At 53.8% G+C, this 24,524-nt stretch overlaps 1 protein-coding gene across 6 annotated transcripts in view; it reads left to right on the plus strand.

The window, feature by feature from the left end:
• The first annotated feature begins 221 nt into the window (after positions 1-221).
• Positions 222-24,524, plus strand: part of DHRS3 (dehydrogenase/reductase 3) — a 41,786-nt gene continuing 17,483 nt past the window's right edge. For 2 of the 6 annotated variants that reach the window (XR_016388974.1, XM_022598413.3), the window contains exon 1: positions 1,030-1,850. Coding sequence is in view for 5 of the 6 variants with exons in the window: in XM_022598413.3 (XP_022454121.1) it covers positions 1,656-1,850 (195 nt within the window). In the remaining variant the exon portion in view is untranslated. Of the gene's footprint in view, positions 961-1,029; positions 1,851-7,952; positions 24,459-24,524 lie in introns of those variants that run through there. The other 4 variants (XM_089900998.1, XM_089900986.1, XM_089900989.1 and 1 more) reach the window with 4 other exon arrangements.

A 24,524-nucleotide genomic window follows, 5' to 3' on the forward strand; every position in this document is an offset into this window, starting at 1 on the left:
AAATTGCTGTCAGTCAAGGTAATTCTAGCCCAGATGAGCAATAAATATGCTCCCAGCTAATCGTTCGGGGATTTTATTGGCACTCTGGGGGCAGAGGTTCCTTTACCCTGTCCCCACACCCCCACCCCTCAAAGCAAAACCCTGCTCCCAGCTGTTTCCCCCCAGCAACGTGAGGGACTCGGGGCAGACTTAGAAAGTGCGCTCTAAGTGAAAACTGGAGGAGTCTGGGCAAGGGTCAGAAGTGGCTCCCTGGTCCTATGGAGGCAGGGAATGATAAAATGACCTGAAATAAACCCTGGGCGACCTGATGGATCAAGACAAGCGCGAGCTCTCCCGGGCCTGCACCGCATGCAGGGCCGGTCACCTGGCCCGCAGGCTCCCCTGCTCGGGGAGACCGCGTCCCGAACCAGGAGGAATGTCTCGAGGAGTGAGCCGGTTCGCAGGAGTCGGTTCCAGCGTGTGCGAGTTACGGCGGCGAGCCCTCAGGGATACCGCCGGCAAGCCCCGGCTTGCAGCGAGGGAAGCCGGCCCCGGGAGAGCGGAGTCGCAGCGAGCCCGTGTGCGCGCCCGCGCGCGCACCCCGCCACTGCGCAGGGGGAGGGGAGCTCGCGGCAGCCACTCAGAGGAACGGTAGTGAAGCCTCGGAACAACTTTAACTGTCAATCAGACTTAATGGGGTATTAAAAAAAAATGGGGGGAAGAAAGGGCCGCCCTTTCGCTCCCAGCCAGCCGCGGCTGCCCCGGGAGCGAATGGATAGGGCGGCGCAGACCAGGGCGTCCGATCCACGCGCGCTCCGCACCCGGGCCCTCTCCAAGTTGGAAAGGACAAAAAGAAGGCAATAAATGCTAACAAGGGAGAGAGAGGGAGCCGGATCGAGCGGCAACTCCCAGCCTCTGCTGGAAGAGAGAGGGAGGGAGGGAGCCGAAGAGAGCGGGCGCGCGCGAGGGCGAGCCATGCACGTAAAGAAACTGACACCCGGACCCCCCACTTCTCCTGCACGTTGCTGGCAATCAGATCGCGTTTAAGCAATTTCCTGAGCCCAAGAATAGCAATGAGTCGGGAGACTTTCGCGGGCTGAAATTGGGAGCTCCAAGCACTTTTCCCCCCTACTTTTTTTTTTTTTCCTGGAGAAGGGGGGAGGCGCTCCAATTTGGAAACAGCTTTTTTTTTTTTTTTTTTTTAAATCTTGCACTTTGAAACCGCGGGACTGTAGCAGGGTGCGCGCGTGTGGTTGGTGCCTTTTTTTTTTTTTTTTTTCTTCCCCTGCCTAAACTCCTCTGTCAGCCTGTAAACATTACCTGAGAATTCCCCAGCCGAAACGGCTGCTGGGGCACGAAAGTTCTTGTTAGAACTTTCCACCTCCGGCTTCCCCTCCACCCCTCTTACTGTCCCAACCTTCTGAGACGCTTTTTCTCCTCCCGAGGATTTATCTCACCCACCCACCCACACCTCCCCCCCCCCCGCCCTTTTTCTCACCCGGTGCTTGCTTTGCATTTGGGAAGAGGTGATTTCAAGAGTGGCCAGGTGGGACGCCTCTCTGCCCCTTATTCGGTGTATTTATTATTGTTTGGGGGTGTTTTCTTTTTTAAGTCCTGTTTTGTGCGGTCCGGGGAGTTTCGCCCCCCCACCCCTGCCCGGCTCCGCGGCGCGGAGGATGGTGTGGAAATGGCTGGGCGCGCTGGTGGTGTTCCCTCTGCAGATGATCTATCTGGTGGTGAAGGCTGCCGTCGGACTGGTGCTGCCCGCCAAGCTGCGGGACCTGTCTCGGGAGAACGTCCTTATCACCGGCGGCGGGAGAGGCATCGGGCGCCAGCTCGCTCGCGAGTTCGCGGAACGCGGCGCCAGAAAGGTACCGGGACACCGCGACTCCAGGGGATGGGGGCCAAAGGCTAGGGGGACCGCGGGGACAGGGGGTGCGCCCACCTGCTGCCGCTGCCGGAACCCGCGCCCAGGGTCTGAAAGTCGCCGGCCACCCTACTTCTCTGCGCCACCCGTGAGTGCTGAGCTAGTCAGTTTCACCTTGTACATTTCCCGGGCACCCGACTGTCTTTTTTGGCAGGTACGGAACTGGCCCGCTCCTCTGGGATCTGTGGCTGGCTGTTCACCCCCAGCCCGAAACTTAGCAGACCCCCCCCCCGGCTTTCCGACATTCCTCCCTCCCAGAGGAAGGTGTCGTGTTTTCCCTCTCGTCTTTCCCTCTTTTGCCGCCACCCTGGGGAGTGAAGGGTGTGTGCGCTCCTGGGTAGAGCTGGGAGCCGCCTGTTAGCTGGCGCTTCATATTTTCCTTGGCAACCCGCTTCCCAGCCCCAACCTGGGCGGCTGCAGCTCTGGAGGCAAGAAAAGAGGGGATACTTGGTTTGGGTTTGAAAAGGAAAAAACGGTGGTGGATGTCTAGCCTAGCCTGATAGGCGCTCGGAGGCCCAGGTGTTTGGAAATCTGGAAAGAGGGGACAAGGGTAACCAGCAGCTGATAAAGAGCCCTTGTTCTCACTTCAATGCTGCCTCCGCCCGACCCCCCCAATACAGCCCCAGAGGGGATCCCTCCCCACTAAGGGGCGAGGTGGTGCAACCCCACCTCCCCAGCACCCAAGCTCTGCCTTTAACTTTTTGGTAGACCCAGCACCTCTTCCCCCACTTATCCCAGACCTGGTGCCCAAGAGTGTGGAGGGTGAGCCAGCTGTCACCCAGCTCCGACCCAAGCCGGGCTGACTCACCCAGTGACTAGAGCAATAGAGAGAGAGATTTGAGGCTGGCTGTCTCCAGCCAGCCCTGTGAAGAGGAAGAGCAAAAACAGGGAATTAGATTGAAATTTAAACTGTTGTGAGCGAGGGGGTGAAAGGGCCAGCAAAGCCAGCTGATCTGACATGGAGCCACATACCTAGGGGATTAAGTAAATATGTACTGTAGAAAACCAAACCTGCATGTAATTCCAGGTTGCTTTTGTTTTGTTAAATACTGCCCTGAGATTTACAATCCCTCCGGGGTGGCTCTGACTGGGACTGAACTTTGGAGCGTGAACCATCAGCCAAAGCCGGTTGCCGATTAACTCTTCCTTCCCCAGGCGGTGTCTGGGGGTGGGGGGTGCGGGGGGAGCAGCTGTAGGTTGGCGGCTATCAAGGCTGAGCTAGCTGGGGTCGGCTGTCCTGGGCTCCTGCTTCTCCTTGGGTGGTTTGGACAGCTGCTTGACCTTGCAGTTGGAAGGGGAGTTTGGAAGTGTTTTTAACCCTTGGACACACGGAAAAAGGAGAAGCAAAAGTTCTTCTCAGCAGTTTCGTTTCCTTGAGGTGATGCCCCCTTTGTGGAGGCGTGGCAGGTGAGGGTGCCCTTGCAGAAGGATGCAGGGTTTGGGACAATCGCATGTGATTGTCATTCCTTAGCGGTCTGCATCCCACAGAAACTTTCTTCTGACTCTTCCAGCTGGCCCAAGTCCTGGGTCTCTTTCACTGCTCTTGTAACTGGCTGCAGTAGGCATATGAAGAACTCTTTCAGTCAATCTGGAAAAACTTGACTGACTATAAACAAGCCTAAATTGAAAGAAGTATATGGCATTGGGGGGTGGAGGGGGTAGAGCGGCACCCTGTAAGTCCCTTCACTGGGAACCATGCCCCACCTAACTTGGAATAGATATCTTCTTCCAAAGAATAAATCCAGGGCCAATGAGAAATATGTCTTAAATTGGTATCTGGTCACCAGAAACAGGAACCATGGGGCCTATGGAACTTCCAGTGCCATTCACCCTAGGTTCAGTGCTCGGACCAGTCAGGATGCCCAAGAGCCCTCCCTATAACTCACAATCATCTGACCAATTACTGGGGCTACTTTTTAATGAGCTTTGCGCTTGCTGTCACAGTGGGGAATTTGCAATCAAGGTTTCTTGCCTGAGTCCATCTGGGGCCCAGTGAGAGGACCTTGGGACAACTCTCAGAGCTGGGAGCGTTTGGGGGCTGGTGGGCTTGGGGACAAAGGGCCGGCCGTGTGTTGTGGAGTGGGGACTTTGGAGGAGATGGCTGAGAGAGTTGTGTGGATGGTGGGCTCAGGGTGGTCCTGGAGCAGCTGGAGAGAGCTGGGGAGCAGTGTTAGACAGGTGACCTTGGTGGACGGGGCTGACTCTCCTCCCCTTGCTGGAAGTGCAGGCTGGACCTGAGGGGAAAGGCCCCCTAAAGAGAAAGAAGGGAGGAGTCTTTGCAAATAGCAGGCATGTCCAAGAGAGTTTACTCTTGGGGGGAGTGACAACCCAGTTTCCCATAACGACCTTGAGTCAAACAGGATTTGGCAATATTTGTGAGCAGTAGTGCACCTTAGGCTGCAAAGGTGACCCCAATGAGGGTTTTTCTTAAAGGAACACAAAGGTGCCAGGAGTTGTAAGTTCCCTACCTGGAGATAACTCTGCTTAGCCACCATGTACAAGGTTAACCCGGGAAAGGCCAGTCATGCTCATTGCCCACTACAATCCTTTTAGATTTTCTATGTCCTCCTGGATTTCCTTCCACGAAAGCATTCATAGAGCTTGGGCTCACCCCATCCCCAACAAGGCTCCCGGCAGGCTAGTGGCAGGCCTCGCCTCCAGTCTTTGACCTTGACGTGTTTTTAGCAGGAGTCCCCTGGAGGAGAGAGTGTACTGTTTGTTTGGAAGTATTTCCAGGGGCTGTTCCAGCCTCTGGTCCAGTAGGAGGCAAGTGGCTGGACTAGAGCCCTGAGCCATGACTGTAGGACCATAGAGGCAGGGGCAACACACTAGGGCCCAATCCCTCCATGGAGAAGGGGTAGAGCCAGGACTCGGGGACCCATTTCAGGGAGCCAGTATAAGAACGGGCTCTGAGTTGCACCTGCTTTGCTATTATTGAATTTACAGTCCATGGGTCTGTAGCCCTGTTCCTAAAGCAGCTTGCCAGGAATTAGCCCTTCACGTAAATTTGTGAACCCTATTCTCCATCACATCCATTCAGCAAATCCCATACCCTTCCCACCCTGGCACTGGGGCAGGCTGAGGCACAACTATCCCTTGACAACCATCTCTGAGAAACCTAGTCCAGCAAACCTACCTGAGATGCCTATCAGGTGTTCGATGCACCTCTGGGCCTGGAGAGGGGCAGAGACGTGGCCAGGTGCTTACAGTCAAGGCACAAATTATAGTGTGTATTAGCTTCCTGTGGCCGCCATAACAAATGACCACTAACTTGGTGGCTTGCAGCAATAGAAATGTATTCTCTCACAGTTCTGGAGGCCAGAAATCTGAAATCAAGGTGTTGGCAGGGCCCCACTCCCTCCGAAGACTCTATGGGAGAATGCTTGCTTGCCCCTTCCAACTCCTGGTGGCTCCTGGCTGGCGTCCCTTGGCTTGTGGCAGTGTCACTCCTATCTCTGCCTCCACCTTCATGTGGCTGTCTTCTCTGTCTCTCTGTGTGTCTGTGCATCCTCTCATCTTCTCATAAGGACACCAGTCATTGGATTTAGAGCCCACGCTAAATCCAGTATGACCTCATCTTGAGATCCTTAACTAATTACATCTCCAAAGATCCTATTTCCAAATAAGGTCACATTCTGAGGTCCCAGGTAGACATGAATTTGGGGTGGGGGAATGCTAAGCAGAAGAAGCCCAGAGCTATTAATCTATAACAAGGGTGCATGGAAGGCTTCATGAAGGAGGTGGCATTTGAGTGAGGCTTAAAGAAGGTCAAGAGTTTCAACCAGAAGGGATGGGGGAAGGGTAACCCAGGTTCAAGAAACCACTGATCAAAGACTGTATACCTGGCTGAAACTGGGGAAGGGAGGTAGAAGGCAATGAAAGGAAAGGGTGTAGAGCGGATTAGGTACTAGGAGAAGTAAGCAGCTTGTATCTCAGACTCTGAGTTAGGCCAGTACTGATGAGAAGAGGAAAAAGGAGAAAGAAGGGAGAAGGGTCCAGACAGGTAATCTTGGGCCCCAGAGTCATCAGGCCAAAATAGCTGCATTAAACAATTGGTGTGTCATGAGAGTCACAAAGCCGGGATGACGTGGGAGACCGCGGTGGCTCGCCTCCCCCGTCCTCACCCTGAATGCAGCCTTTGCTGGGACCGTTTAGGAAAAGTACCAGGTTCTCTTTTTATTTATTTATTTACTTATTTATTTTTGGCTACTTTGGTTCTTTGTTGCTGTGCGCGGGCTTTCTCTAGTTGCGGTGAGCGAGGGCTACTCTTCGTTGCGATGCGCGGACTTCTCTTTGCGGTGGCTTCTCTTGTTGCAGAGCATGGGCTCTATAGGGCGCGGGCTCAGTAGTTGTGGCTCGCGGGCTGTAGAGTGCAGGCTCATTAGTTGTGGCACACGGGCTTAGTTGCTCCACAGCATGTGGGATCTTCCCGGTCCAGGGCTCAAACCCATGTCCCCTGCATTGGCAGGCGGATTCTTAACCACTGCGCCACCAGGGAAGCCCCAGGCTCTCATCTGATGCAGCCTGGGAGCAGGAAAGTAGGCTACCTGTCCTACCCGAGGCATCTAGGAAAATTCTTTCAGCTTGCAGCATCTGGTCCTTGGATTTCAAACAATGGGCTTTACAATTTGGACCCGTCACCTGAATAGACAAACACCTCCCTTTTACTGCCCCACCTACTTCCCCTGGGGAACAAAGGTGCCCACATCTTGGGCCACGCCCCCTGTGGCCTGGCTCACCTGGGTTCTAGACCTGACTTTGCTAAAACCCTGGAAAAGTGTCTCCCTTCTCTAGGCTGCAGCTAAGAAGCACACCCATAAGATGAGAGGGGATGCAATGATCCCTAAGATCCTGGCATGCTCTAAAATTCTCATGTTATGGCTCAGCCATCCCAGGAAAGCAACCGAGTGCCAAGGTCTCTGCAAAAGATATTTGTCCTCATCACTGCAGATCTCAGCCTTTCTTGCTACATATCAGATCCCACTGAATGGCAAAGAAGCAACTCAGAGTTGGAAAATATGCCCTCAGTCTGTAGGAGGCCCCACACCCATTACTAAACTCCCTTAACAGGCACCAGGTAACCGGCTGCCGGGATTTACTTCAACTCTTGCAGAAGATGTTAGTGTTTTCAACTTGTAGCTTTCAAGGGAACAAAGGGCCCAAGTTTCCCAATTAGCATGTCAAGCGGAACTTCCAGTGTTTATCCTAAAATCAGAGAATGCTCCCTAGATCTAGAAATACTGACCCTGAGTCAGGAAGTCCATTGTCCATCCACCTGCCCATCTGTTCTTTCTTGTGTAGACTCCCAAGCTCTTCTGAACTTTCTGCTTTTCAGAGCCTGGGCCGTGGGTTTATCCCTGCACAGAGCCCTTCCGATTTCTTTATCAAGATAGTTACTTTCTCCGTCCCATCTCCATCTGGTGATTTGTTGAGAAAATGATTCTCATCACCTTGAGAAAATGACCTCTGTCGTATTGAGGAGAAGGGAGCAGTTAGCCATCCTTCCCCCCACCCCCACCGCCACAAGGAGAGAGATCTAGTTGTTGCAGTCATTACAACTTCTCCCTGTAGGCCTTATCCCAACCTGCCACCCTCAAAATCCCACTTAGTTCTGGGTTCGAGTGCAGGAAGAATTCCAGACCCAACCTGTTGTTCTGTATCCTCAGGCGGAAGCACGACCACACCTAGAATGTTGTAAGACTTTCTCCTAGCTGCCTTCAGAAGACACAATTTAAAAAATACACCAAGTACATAAGATATCTGAAAGGGAAACATTTGAAACGTATTATTCATATGAACCACGAAGGTCAGGAAAGAGTTGAAGTCAAATGAAAAAGAGACAGGCAAATCTGTTTAGAGGCTAGCATCCCCAAATGCACGCTCGTCCGCTGTGGGGTGAGTGAGCTCCCTTAAAATGAGTGCTGTCTTCAGAGTTCTGGATTCTCAAAAAGAGAGTGCCACATATCAGAACAGTTTAGCAAATGAGTGGTTGGTGGGAACTCATTCATTTATACAACAAATCTATGGCACACCCTCTGTATTCTAGGCGCAGAGATGCAGCAGCGAGCAAAGCAGACGACAGTCCGCACTCACGGGGAGCCTGACAGTTTGGTGAGGGGGACAGATAATAAACAGGATACAGAAAATAGCCCGTTAGATCGCAGTAAGGATCTAAGTGCTAAGCAGAAAACAAATGAGGCAAAGTAGACAAAAGGGGCTTCCCTGGTGGCGCAGTGGTTGAGAGTCCGCCGGCCGATGCAGGGGACACGGGTTCATGACCCGGTCCGGGAGGATCCCACATGCCGCGGAGCGGCTGGGCCCGTGAGCCATGGCCGCTGAGCCTGCGCGTCCGGAGCCTGTGCTCCGCAACGGGAGAGGCCACAGCAGTGAGAGGCCCGCGAACCGCAAAAAAAAAAAGTAGACAAAAGAAGAGCTGGCAGGAATGGAGGGAGCAGTGTGCCAGGCAGAGGGAAGAGTGAGGGTCTCAGAGGGAAGGATGTCCCTGGGGAACGTCAAGGAGGCCAATGTGGCTGGAGCAGAGGGGGCGAGAGGAAGAGGGCGGCAGTGTGGGGAGCAGGGCAGAGGGTGGCAGCGGGGAGCAAAGCAGGGCAGATGGGGCCCAGCAATCTCTAGAACCGGCTGTGGCTTTGGCTCCAAGTGAAGCTGGGAGCTGTTGGAAGGTTCTGAGAAGGGAAGTGACATGATCTAACCTAAGTCTTGGCAAGATCACCCTGGTGGGGGTGGGGAGGAACGCAGGGGGGTCAGGCCAGAGGCAGGAGAGGGATTAGGGGCAGCTCCCCTGAGATCATGGTACCAGACTCGCTGGGCGTCCTTCTGAGACCGTTCCAAAGCTCGGGGCCTGCCCTCAGCTTTGCACTTGGATTTTTGTTTTTTGGGTTTCTTTTGGCCGTGGCGTGGCATACGGGATCTTTGATGCCCGACCAGGGATCGAACCCGTGCCCCCTGCAATGGAAGCGCAATCCTAACCACTGGACCGCCAGGGAATTCCCCTGCACTTGGATTCTAGAAGACACTGCCCGTCTCCTCTGACATCTTGAGTCAAATGGAAGTGTGTGGGCTGAAGGGGGGTCTGGGTAGGCTGGTGTACCCCTAGAGAGGTGGGTGCGAGGCATCCGGGACCCAGGCCTCGGAGTCTGCTGGGGAGACCCACGCTCAGAAAGTTGTGATCTGTTCTTGCTGACAGTTGTGGTGTTGTGATCTGGTCCCCGGGTGAAAAATGTCGACCAACTTGAGGGTGACATGGCTCTGGGGGAATTGTGACTATGTCAGATTCATTCATCGATTCAGCCAGCTAGGCTTGAAGCTGCCGCAGGGAACCACATAAACAAGGGTCTCTCTGATGGCACTTACATCCTGGTGCGATGACTGTCTCCAGATAAAGCCCCTGACACTTTGGGAAGAGGAGTGAGCTCCAACAAGATGACTTTAGTGGTAACAGAGATGAACTTCCTCTAAAAAGCAAATAATAGCAAATGTATTGGTGCCCAGAGCAAAGGAGACACTTTTTGGTTCCACTTTGTCAAAGGAGCTTGAGTGCATTGTGGTCAGTGTTGGTCAACATTTTGAGAGGGTCCTTGAGCAACTGGAGGGCGCCCAGGGAGCAGGCTCCGGATGACAAGGACAAGAAGCCACGACTTATGTGGGACGGCAAATCCATGAGCGTTTGCTTGACCACTTCAGGTCCTGGAGACGGTATTGGCCACCTTCCAGGTGGATGGAGGGCCACGTGAGGCTGGGTCCCTGCACCAGGAGCAGCTTCCCACTCTCTGGAGCTTTTCTGCAGTCAGCAGGCTGCAGTGAGGGGGCTGTGGATTCTTGCATCAGAAGAGATTGGGTTCTGGACGACCACCGGGTCCCTTCCACCCCTTAGATTTTGTGAATCATCGTTACCAGCGTGATAGCAATGAGGACAGCTACCCAGACAGAGTCAGGGGCCAGGAGGAAGAGAGGCCACCGGCATCAATCAACCAATGCTTAAAAGCTAAAAGAAGACATCTCTGCTCAGCCTGACCTCAGCGGGGTCCTTCAGTGACTGGGTCATTCCTTTGTCCGGGTTTTTCGGGGTGCTGGAGAGAGGAGATGAGGAAGAGGAAGAGGGAGGGTGCAGGCCAGGCCCATGTTCACATCCTTCATTTTGACCGTCACTCATGACTTAGACCCGAACTGGATGCTGACAGCGTCCTTGGGCTCCTCCTACAACACGTGACATTGGTCCATACCCTACATGACTGTGGTAGCCTACAGGACTGCACAGTACTTTTTCACATTCATTGTCTTGCCCAGGCCCAGAGGCAGATGTGATCAGCAGCCCCGTTGCTTTTTTTTTTTTCCAATTAAAAAAAAATTTTTTTAATTTGTGTACAATTTTTATAGGTTACTTTCCATTTACAGTTATTACAAAATGTTGGCTACCTTCCCCATGTTGTACAGTACATCCTTGAGCCTATCTTCTGCCCACTGGCTTGTACCTCCCATATCCCCTACCCCTATATTGCCCCTCCCTCCCCACTGGTAACCACTAGTTTGTTCTCTATATCTGTGAATCTGCTTCTTTTTTGTTATATTCGCTAGTTTGTTGTATTTTTTTAGATTCCACACATAAGTGATATCATACAGTATTTGTCTTTCTCTGACTTATTTCACTTAGCATAATGCCCTCCAAGTCCGTCCATGTTGCTGCAAATGGCAAAATTTTCATTCTTTTTTATGGCTGAGTAGTATTCCACTGTGTATACACCACCATCTTCTTTATCCACTCATCTGTTGATGGACACTTAGGTTGCTTCCATATCTTGGCAATTGTAAATAATGCTGCTATGATCATTGGGGTGCACGTACCTTTTCAAATTAGTGTTTGTGGGTTTTTTCCGATACATACCCAGGAGTGGAATTGCTGAGTGACACGGTAGTTCTATTTGTAGTTTTTTGAGAAACCTCCGTCCTGTTTTCCACAATGGTGATCAGCAGCCCATCTCTAAGATGCAAGTGAAGTGAGTTGCCCAGGATGCTTGGCCTAAGGCCGATTTTGAACCAAGGATTTTAGCTTCAAAACTAGGCCCTTTCCCCCTGGGTCAAATAATAACAGCCTGGCCTGGCCTACCCCACTCAGGGTTATGGAGAGGTCAAGAGACAAGCTGTTTAATAATGGAAACTACCTCGTACACAGAGGGTTCTGGAAAGGGGACGGGTGAGCGGTCCAAGCGTCAACAGGATGTAGTTACGTTTGCCTTCACCAAAACATTTTTTTAAGCGCTGAGCAGCAGTATTTGCATACAATGAATGGGATACTTGCCAAAGGATTAAGGCAGTCATTGGTTATCAGGGTTTGCTTTGAACAACTAACTGATAAGCGGGAAAACAGCACAGTTGTATTTCATTCATTTACAACCAGGGTGGCACCTCTAGCTGGAAGCCAGCTTTGAGGAGTGAGTGGGTTCCCGCTCCTTCCAGCTAAACCTGAGGTCACCAAGCCGGATCCTCCCAAGTGACCGACAGCTTTGATAATTCAGAGAAGGGGGAGATGACTGTAAATTAAGGAAATCTTAGAAGGCTTCTTGAAGGAGGTGGCAACTGAAGGGTTTGCAGTAAGTCTTCATCTTTTACTGGTTGTGGAGCCATTTGAGGATGTCTCAAGAAGAATGCACAAAGAGGCAGATTTTTATACTTTTAAGGGGTCCTTGGACCCGCCCCCCAGACGTCAGGTTAAGAAGCTTTGGACTAGATCCAACCAAAACCCATCCAACTCCTTTAGACTCAGATTCAGGGCCCAGGACTGGAGCTTACATAAGAGGCAGGAGACTCTGGGGTCCTGCGACCCAAAGCCAGGGTCAAGCCAGAGTGGACAGTACAGATTTGTGGCCAACGAGCGTCAGCCTGGCAAAGGCCACGGGGCCCAAGCCTTCCTGATTCTGTTGGCCGCACCCTGCTTTGGGGAATTCGATCTTGAATTCCCTTTTCAGTGGCCTTTCAGGGAAGTGGCTAGAAAAACACTTTGAGCAATGAACCATGTGATTATTCTGTCCACACCAAAGCATACTCCTAGAAAGTGTTTGCAGATAACTGTCTCCCGTCTGCCTGTCATTCTTCTACAGACCTCTGGCCCGTCTGAGCCCCAGCAGCCCCAAGGCAGACCTCAACACCAGCTGAGGTTCTAGGGCCAAGTACTCAAACTGGGTTCCAGAGCACCCAAGGGGTTCCAAGAAGGTGGGACCCCATAGGAGGTGGAGCCGATAGGGTTCCGAGGGGCCCTTACCTCCATTTAACTAGATCAGCTTCACTTAGGTCTTGTAGCTTAGAATTCTGTGTAAGATTTTTGTGTGCACTTTGAAAGAATGCCATTACTTCAAGGAGAAGAAAAACAATAAGGCTTGAAAGTGAAATGTCCTAGGAAATTACTTAGGACACACTCCTCTCCTCAGCTGCTCTTCACGGGACTCGTTGGGTCTTCAACTTTGGGCTCTTTACTCCAAGGTGAAGAAGCTCGTGGACAGAAGCATCCTCCTCCTAGCCTGTGCCTTCGCCCCTCAGGAGAGGGTTCCCCACTTCTACCTCAGGCTTGTGGAAGCCCAGGCGCTGCTCAGCCCTCAGCCAGGCCCCCTCCGCCACCACTAGGCAACCCCTGAGGTAGAAGCCCTGATTACTCAAGCAGGACTGAGACAGCCTCCCAAAGGGCACCCGGCCCAAATTCAGCTCCCAGTCCTGGGAGAAGGTGACTTGGCCATCCCAGCCCCAAAGCCAGGGCTGGCCCGTGGGCAGTGTCACAGCCACTGAAGTCTTTCAAGTAGTAGAGACCAGCCCACTGGCTAGAGCACTCTTGCAATTCATAATGCCAGCCAGGGCTGCTGGGAGCCAGTTCCTAATCCCTTAAATCCTAAGAGGCCTCCCAGCAAGCTGCTGTGTGACCTTAGACAAATAACCATCTCTCTGGGCTTCCCCCGTCTGAAAAACGAAAGTATGAGGATTCAGTGAAATAACTTCCGTAAACCTCTTAGCTCAGCACCAGAGCATCTGCAAGAAATGATGGCTCCTTCCTGTCAGGGTCAGGGCGGGGAGTATAGTGGACACCCTCCAGCCCTGGCTCCGCACCTTTTGCTCTTGGGCCAGGTGCTCTGCTGTACACAGGGGCAAAAGGCAAAGAACCCGCTGGCCAGAGTCGCCCTGGTTCTGGGATTCTGCAGGAAAAGGAGGATTCTGCCCCTGCCACAGAAGTCCTTGGGAACTTTAGCTCTTGACCCTTTCTCGAAATCAGTAAGAAGGAATCACTCTCCACACAGGGAGGGCTCAGAGCCTGGCATCTTCCCTCCCACTGGAGGCCCATGGCCCCTTTCCTCATGGACAGGGGCTGGTCCAATGCAGGCCTTTCTCCAGCCCAGGCACGGAGGCTGGTCAAGATCAGGGCCTCTGCTGTGGTCCCGGCTGCCCACTCCCCAGACAACCACCCAGCTTCCCCATTAGTCATTTTCATCTCTGTGTCCAAGTAGCTCAGTTGGTCAGGGTTGGGCTGTGGTGAGGCCAGAGTCATGGGTTACCATGGCAACTCCCCGTGCTTGTGGCTGCTTGTTGCCATGTGTCCTCTCCAAAAGACTGTGAGATCCTTGGGAGGCAGGGGCGTGTCCTCTCACTCACCAAGTGTCCTAGGCACCTGGCACAGTAGCTGGCACACAGTAGGTGCTTAATAAATGTCTGTTGCCTGAGTGAAGGCATGACTGATGCACCGTAGCTGGTTAGAGCCCGTACCTACTGAGCACCTATTGATGCCATGTGCCAGCGCTTGACGTGTAATAAAGTCACTTATTTCCCACGGTGAGCTCCAGCGTGAGTACTGTTATCGTCCTCTTTTTACTGGTCAAGGTTCTGAGGGTCAATAACAAGGTCACACAGCTTGTGAATGACCAAGTGGGATTTGAACCCAGGGCGACTGCTCTTGAACCAGTGAGTTTCGTTGCCTCTCAGTTAATCATCCTACAGGACACAACAGATCATGTTGACAGCCCCGAGCAGCGTCAGTGCAGTGCCTGCTTCTAGCTGCCGGCGGTCTAAATGGGTCAGACAACATTAAGCACAGCACTCACTCCCAGGGGTGAGTCCGGAGGTGTCCTTCAGCTTGGTTTATTGACTCGGGTGACCAGAAGGTCCCTGGGTAGGTCTAACTCCAGGCCTGGCTCCCGGTGTGGTCAGGACTCAGTGTCCCCTTAGGCAGGCACTCCCTGTGGTGGGGCTGCTCACGTCTGCCCCATGATGCCTTAAACCCCAAGCAGCTCCCAGTCAAGTGGGGAGCAGGCAGACCCATGTCCTCCCCCCAGCATTTCCGGAGGCTCCAGGAATTGAGTCTCCCTGGCTGTGACGGGGTTGCGCTGAAGCAGTCACTGGCAGTGGTGCAGTCACCGGCTGGCTGGCTGTGGGTCTCAGGCCTGACTCTGAGCCAGGAGTGAACCGGCTCCAGCCAAGCCACAGTGTGTGAAAATGGCAAGGTGGGCTTCTGTGGGGGAAATTGGGCTGCTATTACCAAGGAGCAAGGGGGTCAGGAGCAGACGTATAGTACTCCTTCTTGTAGAGGGACCAATCCAGTTTGTCATCTCAGGCACAAATTTCCAGGAGCTCCAGTCCTCTCTTAGCCGGTCCTCCCAGGTCTAGTCCTGCAGACCTTATCAGGTCATTTACTGACACCAACTAAAAAGACAGAATAGACTTTTCCGGCTTGAGCTGAAAGCTGTTTGCCCTTAGGGAGTTTGTACTTCAAAGAGGCAACTTGAGCAGCCACTTAAGGTGGTCCAGCAGGTTGTCAACAGACTTTCTTTGTAACTTTTTCCAGAAGATTTAAGGCCACTGGTTAGGAGAGTAAAGGAAGCCCCTCTGCTAGGTCACTGTTAATACTGATGCTTCCCTGGGGGTGAGAAGCCAGCTCTCTGATGCAGGGTCCTTCCAAGGTGGGAGGAAGAGTCTCTGGGTGCCTCTAGAGCTCCGAGGGCCTGGGGGACACAGTCAAGCCCAGCTGGCCAGCCCAGCATGCTCTGACCTCTCACAGGCCCTGTAGCAGGTCATCATGGGGAGCTGGGACCAGCGTGACCACAAAGGGTAGTGTGACCTTCCTGCAGGCAGGCAGTCCTGCCAGACACACCCCCATGCAGTCAGGCCACCCTTGGCTCCCACATGCCATGTCCTCATGTCTCACGTGGCAAAGGGGGCAGTCTCGCCTCATCTCTCCAGGCCACTTCCCTGTGAACCCGCAGCAGAAGTGGTGGGGGCCCTCCAGGCCCACCAGGAGCATGGGGAAGTGTTGGCTGGGAACACTGTGTGCCCTCAGGGCTCACGCCTCTTTGGCTGGCTGACCAGTTGTCCTGGTTTGGGGGCCACCTCTTGAGCCTTCATGTTAGCAGGTGTGTGTGTATGTATGTGTGCGTGTGTGTGTGTGTGCACCCATGTTTAGTTTTATTTCTTTCTTAAGGAGCCAGTATACAATTGTGATTCCGATTTTGAGCTCAGGAATCAACAAACCAAAATTCATATGCTGGCTCTTCCACTCACTTGCTGAGTGGCCCTAGGCAAGTTACTAGACCTCTCTGAGCCTCAGATTCCTCATCTGTAAAATGAGATCTCAGTGAGATACTGTATGGAAAGTCCTGGCCATGCTGGTGAGGCTATGGATCGTGTTTGACGGTCCACTGCAACCCCTCTCGTGCACTTTCTGCAAAAGCCTCTGGGGCACATCTTTATGACAGAGAGCTTGTTTTAAGTGATGCCGATAGGTTAGTGTGGGGAGGGGCGCTGTGCCACTGAGAACCCAGACTTTGAAGAGACAGACTCAGGTTTGAGTCCCAGCCCTCCACCTCTCTGCCCAAGCTTTCCGTGGCTGCCTTAATACACACCACACTCTCAATGGCTTAAAACAGCACACGTTTATTCTCTCACAGTTCTGGAGGTCAGATGTCCAACACGGTCTCACTGGGCTAAAATCAAGGTGTCAGGGTTATGTTCCCTCTGGAGGCTCTAGGGGAGAACCCATTTCCTGGCCCTTCCCAGCTTCTGGAGGTGCCTACATTCCTTGGCTTGTGGCCCCTTCCTCCATCCTCAAAGCCAGGAGCATTGCATCACCCTGACCTGGCTTCCACGGTCACATCTCCCTCTCTCTTCTGTCTCCTTCTGCCACTTCTCAGGCCCCTTGTTATTATACTGGGCTCACCTAGATAATCCAGTACAGTCTTTCTATTTTAAAGTCAGTTGATTAGCAAATTTAATTCCATCTGCAGCCTTAAATCCTCTTTCCCATGTAAGTTAACATAGTCGCAGGTTCTGGGGATTAGGACATGAGTGTCCCGGGGGAGGCCATTATTCTGCTAACCACACTCTCAGCCTCAATTCTCTCATCTGTAATGTGACGATGCCAGTCCCGACCTCCCAAGGCCATTGGGAGGATTCCAGAAGACTGTCGAACGTGCCAGCCAGGGGCTCAGAATGCTGGTTGGATCTGCCCTGAACACCTGCTGAATGCAAAACTGTGTTCCAGGTGCCACCCAGAGTCACCAGGCATGGAAGATGTCACAGTCCCTGCCACAGAGCGGCTGGCATTGTGGCTAAGGCAGTAGAGTGTCTTCTGTAGGGTTTGTCCTTGGAGAGCAAAACAGAACAGGGGACTTGAATGAACCCCACACTGGGTTGGCAGCTGCTCCACAGAAAAGAAAACTCTGGGTCATCCCGGAAGGCTTCTTATGGGGGTAGATTTGACAGTACAGAAAGGTGTGCAGGGGCCTCTCCTAGGTCATAGGGCCAAGGTAGGCATTGCAGGAGAAAAACATACAGCGTTCCGGGTCCCATCTTCGGTCTAGCTGGGAAAAAGGACCCATGGCTCTCAGTGACACTGCAGTGTGGTGGGTACTGTAATGGAGCGGGATGCAGTTCTGAGCACAGGGCAGGGTTTCCAGTCAGTCTGTGCCATTGTTAATAAAGCTCTTCCTACACACTAAGTGATTTACAGGGACAATCTGATGTGCTCCTTGGAGCAAACCAGTGAGGGAGGAACTATAACTGTCCCCATTTTAAAAATGAGAAAACTAAGGCTCACAGAGGTTAAATACTTGCCTAACAGCACACACAGTCGTGGGATCTGAATCCGGGCAGTCCGGCTTCTGCGGAAGGAAGGCTGGCAATGGCTAGGACCAGGGTCTAAGGTGAGGCATCAACAATGAGGTGGAGGCCACAAAAGGAGAACATTCCAGGCAGAGGGGAAGAGCACATCTGGAAAATGGGAGATGAGAGATCCTGGCCTGGCCAGAACAGAAGTGTGAGCGGAGAATGGTGGGAGATGGGCAGGGCAGGGCAGAGCTCATAGAGCTTGGTGGCCGTCGGGTGGAATTGGGACTTGATTAGAAGAGCGCTAGGGAGAGGCTTCCCTGGTGGCGCAGTGGTTGAGAGTCCGCCTGCCGATGCAGGGGATGCGGGTTCGTGCCCCGGTCCGGGAAGATACCACATGCAGTGGAGCGGCTGGGCCCGTGATCCATGGCCGCTGAGCCTGCGCGTCCGGAGCCTGTGCTCCGTGGCGGGAGAGGCCACAGCGGTGAGAGGCCCGCGTACCGCAAAAAAAAAAAAAAAAAAAAAAAAAAAAATATAAGAGCGCTAGGGAGCCACAGAAGGGTTTCTACAGGGTGCATGACCAGACTGGGTTAACGGCAGGTGAGGGAAGCCAGAATTTCCAGCAGAATCCTCTCATGTTGGAGGGCTGAGGCACTCTCTACGGACCGCTGAAATCCATTATTCTGCAGGGCTGGTGCTAAAGGGAAACCCCGCCTCGCCTGGCTTCCTGGGCCGAGGCCCATGTGGCTTTGCTCTCAGCATCCTGGCCTTTGCAGGATGTGCTGACCAGGTCATTTCCCGTTGCAATGTCCTGTCACTTCCCCTGAATCCCCCAGCCCTCCAGGCCCAGATCCCCAGCCTGATAGTACGACGCCAGCCAGCCGGAAGGGTCAACCCCGTACCGTTTGACCTTCGTCCAGAAGAGATTAAACTGATTCCTAATTAATAGCCTGTAGGATAGACAGTTACCTTGGTACAGCCTGCAAGTAATTTGAAGCTTATCTTCAGGAGGCCGGTCCATAAATAATGCTTAATTAGCTGAAGGTTTCCCTGGGACACACCAGCTCAAGGGCCTCTGAACTTCAGGTTGGGGTGGGAAGGGGATGCTGAAAGAGTTACCCCCATAAAAACAGCTGTCTTTCTTTACCCAAAACAACAGCTATATTCTCACCTTCGCCAGCAGCTCCCAGAAGTGGTGCCAGGGTCCCAGCTCGGCGGCTTCCTGGCTGTGCCCTTGACATTTCCAGGATCTCAGTGCCTCATCTCTAAAGTGGGCCACAGCTCAGGTCCACAGCCCCTTGAGGACTTGCCTAAATGTATATGGGTCGAATTAAGGGGGGGAAAAAGGATTTTAGAGCTTTCTGAATGTTGGAAGTGAGGCTAAGGGGCTGCGGGCCTCACTATAGCACCTTTGAGAAGCCCCTGAATAAATGCTGACCGTGGCAATGACCGTCACATGGCCACTGTTGCCCTTAAATCTAGTATGCCTCCGTATTGCTTTTTGCATGTGTCCATTGGGTGCACAGACAGCCCTTAACTAGCTAGCTGTTGTCAGCTGTCTGTTTGGGATGTGTTGTCCATTCTACAGCAGGGAGTGACTTGGTTGGCGTGAGTTTCCTGCGGCCCAGGGAAGGCGTGGAAGGCCCGAGAGCCTACGTTTTGTCCCCCACCCCTGGGTACTGCTACTAAGCACTCCCTCTGTATGATCGCCCTGCCCAGCTTCCTGGGTGTGCGACCCAAGCTGTCACACACAACCCCTCGCTCAGAAGCGCCCTGTATGTGTCAATGCCCTGCTGTCACCATTGTGAAATTCTCAATAATTTTTCAACTAGCGGCCACACATTTTCCTTTGTCATGGGCCCAGCGAGGGATGTGGCTGGTCCTCGTGACAGCCATACTGCCTGGGTTGTCAACTTTATCCCTCCCAAGATCCTCTCCAGGGATATTATCATCCGTTTCACGGGGGAGGCAAAATGATTTCATTCATTCACTCACATATTCCCCAGGCACCTGCTGACCGAGCCAAGCGCTGGGAACACATGGTGAGCCTACATTCTAGAGTGTGTGTGTACTGGGGGAAGGGGACAGACAATAAACAAGCAAACAAATAACTTAAAATTTCAGATAGTAACACAATGTTGGAAAGACAAGAAAACAGGGTGATGTGTGGGAGAGGGACTTAAATATTAACTTCAGTGAAAGAGAAGCTGGCATGGGCTCTGGTGTTATAAACTGGGTTCTTGGGGTGCTTTTTAAAGATCTGGGGTCATTCTAGGTTCCCCAACTCCTAAAAGGACTTGAGTTAGTGGGGTCCAAGTAGGGGAGCCAATGTAGGGGCTCCTGGGGCCCCGGGGACTAATTTACCCGTATGTTCCCATAGCCCCAGCTTCTCACAGTAAACACAGAAGGCTGAGTTTGGGGGGCTGGGCGGGGAAGGAGAGGGCTGGCCCCGACTTCTCTGAGTGCCTCCAAGTTGTCACAGGCCAGGCCCCTGCACCTGAGGCTTCTAACCAGCCCTGGCAGCCCGGTGAGGGTTTCTTGTACTTTTGACCTTCCCCACACCAGCAGAGGGAAGACAGTTTCAAACCTCCCCACTTCCCCGGTGGGAGATGGTGAAGCCCAGAGATGCCAAGTGACTCATGCAAAAGTCACACAGCAAATCAACTCCAGAGCAGAGTGCTGGTCGGCCTGGCCCCGGTCAGGCGGACTTCCATTCCCAAGGGGCGGTTCAGAGCCTGGGGCTGCCAAGGGTAGGCAGTCCAGGGCCGCTCTGGGAGCTCTCTGGAAGAAATAGTAGCCCCCTGCCCTGTGGAGTGGGGGAGTGGCTGGTGGGCAGCCACCGGGACACTTTGGCATTCGCTTCCACCTGAAAAAAGGGCCTTCAGCGCCCCTGGCTTCGCTTTAGACGAATGAGTTTCCCAGAAAGCCGAGTGCAAAGGCAGGCACTTCCCCAGTCTGTTGGGCAGAAAGCCCAAAGCTGACCCCAGAGGCCCAACTCTCGGGTTTGGGGGCCCCCTGGGGAGGCAGGGGATGGGGTGCCTAGTGGAGAGGCTGACCCCGGATGAGTGGAAGCTGCCAGGCTCCAGGGATGCTCCGGAGGAGGGAGGCCGCGCTCCAGCTGGGCCGGTGCCTGCCCGGGGGGGCGGCGGAGGCGGCGGCGGGAAGGTTCACGCTGCGGCCAGCAGACTGGCTGCGTGTTGCAATGTCTGGTGGCGTTTGCAGCATCCTGTCCGTGTGTGCAGCTGGGGTAACCTCGGGCCGGCGCGGAGGAGCGTGTGTGGCTCTCAGGCCGCGCGGCCTGGAGGCTGCTGGCACCTTGCATCTCATTTACAGCTCCGGGTTCAGCCGCAGGTCAGCGGCGCGGGTGACATCACGGCGTTTGTTTACCGCTCGGCCGGAGGGAGGAAGCGCGGGCGGTCCCCGCAGAGGGAGGGGACCCTTTCCCCCCTCCGCCCCCCCTCACGCCCGACCCCAACTTGGCCCCGCCCCGCCGCCCCTGCGGCCTCCCCATCCTCGCCCCGCCCCCAGCCCCACTCTCCTCCCCGCTGCCCCTTCCCCTTCTTCATCCCCAGCCCCACCTCCAACACGACGCCCTCCTCACCCTCCAGAGACCCCACCTGTGAAGCCCCTGCTCATCCCGGCACCTCCGGCCACAGCCCCGCCCACACCCTCCCCATCTACACCCACCACCCCCACCCTTCCCCTACCCCTTCCACCCCTTTCCCGTCCGCCCAATGGGAACCCGGCCCAATCCCCACACGGGACTCCAGCCCAGTCCCACCCCAGCCCCTCTCGGGACCACCGCAGGACCCCACCCACCGCCCGCCCGTCCCTGGGCCCATTTTCAGAAGGACTTCCTGGAGCCTCCTGCCAGATCCGTTGAGGTTTACCCCGGCGACGACTCCTGCCACCCCCTCACCCCATCATGTGAGCGGGGACCCGCCTCCCTGCACGGAGCGGGCTGCGATGGCCGGCCACTTTGTTACTGGCAACTGGTGTGTTTACCCGGGCACGCTAGGTGGGTAGCTGGCCTGCTTGGCCCGCATCCAGGCACCCTCCACCTGGAACTCCTTCCTCCCTCACCGCCCCGCCCCTCCCTCCGCTTAGGCTGAGTTTTCTGGAAGCTGAAGGGACCTAAGTCAGGATCTTTCTCTTCGTCCATACCTAGAACTTGCCAAAGCCCGCCTTCCCAGGAGAGGAGGCTCAGGGCCTCAGTTATGGCAACCCTGTTCTTCCATTTTCTCAGGCCAAACCCTTTAGGGCCCTCTTGGCACCCTTCGTCCTCTGAATCCATCCTCCTCCATCACCTCCCCCCAAGTGCCCCAGCCCCATTCACCTCCACCTATCACATCGGCCACCTGTGGGTGCAGCAGCTCCTCAAGGGCCCTCATCCACCTCCCTGGTTCCCGCCCCCGTTCCAAACCCCCAGTGCTGCGATCAGAACTCGTTCCAGAATCCAAGTAGAGCTGTCCTTCGTCTGTTCACAGCCCTCTGAAGGACTTCCACCTCACTGGGAAGAGAATTCAAAGCGCACCACCACCACCACCACCCCCATGGCTACAGCCCCTAACCTCACATCTCCTACTCAGCTCTTCCACTTGGCCTCCTTGCTGTCCCCTGAACACACCAAACTCATTCCTACCCCCGGGCCTTTGCACTGGCTGTTCCCTCTGCCTGGAATGCTCCTTCCCCAGATGTCTGCATGGCTTCCTCCTTCACTTCCCTTAAGTCTCTACCCAAATCAGAGAGGCCTTCCCTGTCCCCCATCCCCATCTAAATATCACTCCCACCACACAATCACTTTATCCAGCCACCCTACAAAGCTTCCTGTTCCTTCCATGCACTTTTGGCCACCTTTATATATTATATGGTCAATCGTCTATTGTCCGTTGGCCCCCATCTTCCCCATACACACATGAAAGCAAACTCCAGGAGAGTGGGATGAATTTATTTCCTGTTGTATCCCGGGGCCTCCAACAGTGTCTGGCAATCCACTCACCACCCAATAAATTACTCCTTGAATGAGTGAGTGAATGAACAAATGAGTGAATGAGGCAGGACAGGGAGTAGTGAGAGAGCTTGGCTTTGGAGTCCAGGTTCAAGTGTTGCTTTGGAGTCTGGGTTCAAGACCACTTTGGGCCATGGCTGTGGTCCAGGTGAGGGATGATGGGGGCTGGGCCCAGAGTGGTAGCAGTGGAGGAGGTGACGGAACCAAGGATGCTCCTGGCATACGCCCAGCTACTCAGCCTGTCTGAGCACTGGACTTACGGTCCCATTTCTCAGGATGGTAATACTGAAGGCCTGCACCAGGCTGGAGAGTGGTCTGCAAATGCTGCCTCTCCTCTCCCCTCCTCGGTACCCCCACCTCAAGGTCACCTGGAGTTCTCCATCAGAGGTCAAGAGGGAGGAACTGGGGCAATGGTCATGGGGCTTCAGCTAATGACTCTGGCCCGAATTTCCCCACCCCTGTGTTTTGCCAAGGGCGGTGTGAGGACAGACAGGGAGAGGCACAGCCCTTGAGTTTCTGGTTGGAAGTGAGAAGTTGTTCTGCCTTCCCATAGAGTCAGGCTTCGAGACGGTTTCCTTGGAGGGTTTTTCCAGCGGTCTTAGAACCAGAAATGGTCCCAAGAATCACACTCAAAGATGAGATGGGACTTAGATGAGTTGTCACACTTGGTTTTGTGAGCTGTAGCTCTTGGCAGGTAGTGGTATTAGGTTTTGAGGGGGGTGCCCTCTGTCCTCGGGGACATGAGGCATTCATCACGGAGGGAGACACGTCTCAGCGACTGAAAAAGAAGAGATCTGGGAAGTTAAAAAAGCAGGGACATGCACACGGATGTTTATAGCAGCTTTATTCCTAATTGCCAAAACTTGCAACCAAAAAGTCCTTCAGAGACTTCCCTGGTGGCGCAGTGGTTGAGAGTCCGCCTGCCGATGCAGGGGATGCGGGTTCGTGCCCCGGTCCGGGAAGATCCCACATGCCACGGAGCAGCTGGGCCCCGTGAGCCGTGGCCGCTGAGCCTGCGCGTCCGGAGCCTGTGCTCCGCAACGGGAGAAGCCACAACAGTGAGAGGCCCGCGTACCACAAAAAAAAAAAAAAAAAAAAGTCCTTCAGTAGGGGAATGGATAAATAAACTGTGGAACATTCAGACAATGGGATATTATTCAGCGCTGAAAAGAAATGAACCATCAAGCCGTGAAAAGACACAGAAGAACCTTAAATGCATATTACCAAGTGAAAGAAGCCAGTCTGAAAAGGCTACATCCTGGATGATTCCAACCATATGCCATTCTGGAAAAGGCCAAACTACGGAAACAGTAAAAAGATCAGTTGTTGCCAGGGGTCGGAGGAAAGGAGGGAGACCCCAGAGGATCTTTAGGGCAATGAAACTACTCTCTCTGATACTACAGTGGTGGATACATTTGCCAAAACCCATAGAAGGGACAACAGCAAAAGTGAACCCTAATGTAAACCATGGACTTTGGGTGATCATGATGTGTCAGCGTAGGTTCATCAGTGTAACACATGTACCATTCTGGAGAGGGTTGTCGATAGCGGGCAGGCTGTGCATGTGGCAGCGGCAGGAGTTCAGTGGAAACTCTGTACCTTCTGCTCACAATTGCTATAATTTAAAACTGCTCTAAAAAACAAAGACTATTAATAAAAAATTATTTTTAAAAAGCAGGGGTAGTGTTGGGGAGAGAATATCTGTGGGGGTCGGGAGGACTTTACATGAAGGCCTCTCAGGTAAAGAGACATTTGAGCAGAACCTGTAAGAAGAGAGGGTGTGGGGAGGGGGCCACTTGGGCAAAGAGGACAGAGAACAGCTGGTGTGAAGGCCCTGAGGTAGAAGTCGGCTGGGTGGTTATGCAGGCAAGGAGACCAATGTGGTGGAGACCAGTCAGCCCTGGGAGGGGAAGAGCTGAGGGGGGCAGCGAGACAGGAGCACGTTGGAGCAGGACAGGCTTGTGGTCATAGTAAACACTGTAAATTTCGCTCTGGGTGAGATGGGAGCCACTGGGAGTTGTAAGCAGAGTGACAAGGTCTGACTTACGTTCTAGAAGGATCTCTCTGGCTACTTTGTTGAGAATAGACCAAGGCAGGGGCACTGGGGCAAAGGTCAAAGCTGGGAGACCACTTTGGGCCATGGCTGTGGTCCAGGTGAGGGATGATGGGGGCTGGGCCCAGAGGGGTAGCAGTGAAGGAGGTGACGGAACCAAGGATGCTCCTGGCATACGCCCAACCACCAGCCCTGGGCGCCATGCCAACCTGCGCTCTAAAGGCCATCCTGGCAGTGGGGCGAGGGTCATCACTGTCACCCATTCAGCAAATACTCAGTCAGCAAGACCAGGCACTGTACCAGGACAGGGTGGCGTCTTTCCTTCTTTCCGCAGGATGTGGACGCCTCGCTGTGCAGTCCTCGTCCCATGGCATGTGGGACACCCGTGCAATGAATGGATCCATCCTTTTACAGGGTCCCTTTGCTCCTGCAGGTGAAGGACAGAGGCGGAGGGCACAGGATGGGGCATC

Source organism: Delphinapterus leucas, chromosome 1 (assembly GCF_059928025.1).
Source record: "Delphinapterus leucas isolate spDelLeu-1000000601 "Yukka" chromosome 1, BTC_Dleu_Yukka2, whole genome shotgun sequence".
NCBI lineage: Eukaryota > Metazoa > Chordata > Mammalia > Artiodactyla > Monodontidae > Delphinapterus > Delphinapterus leucas.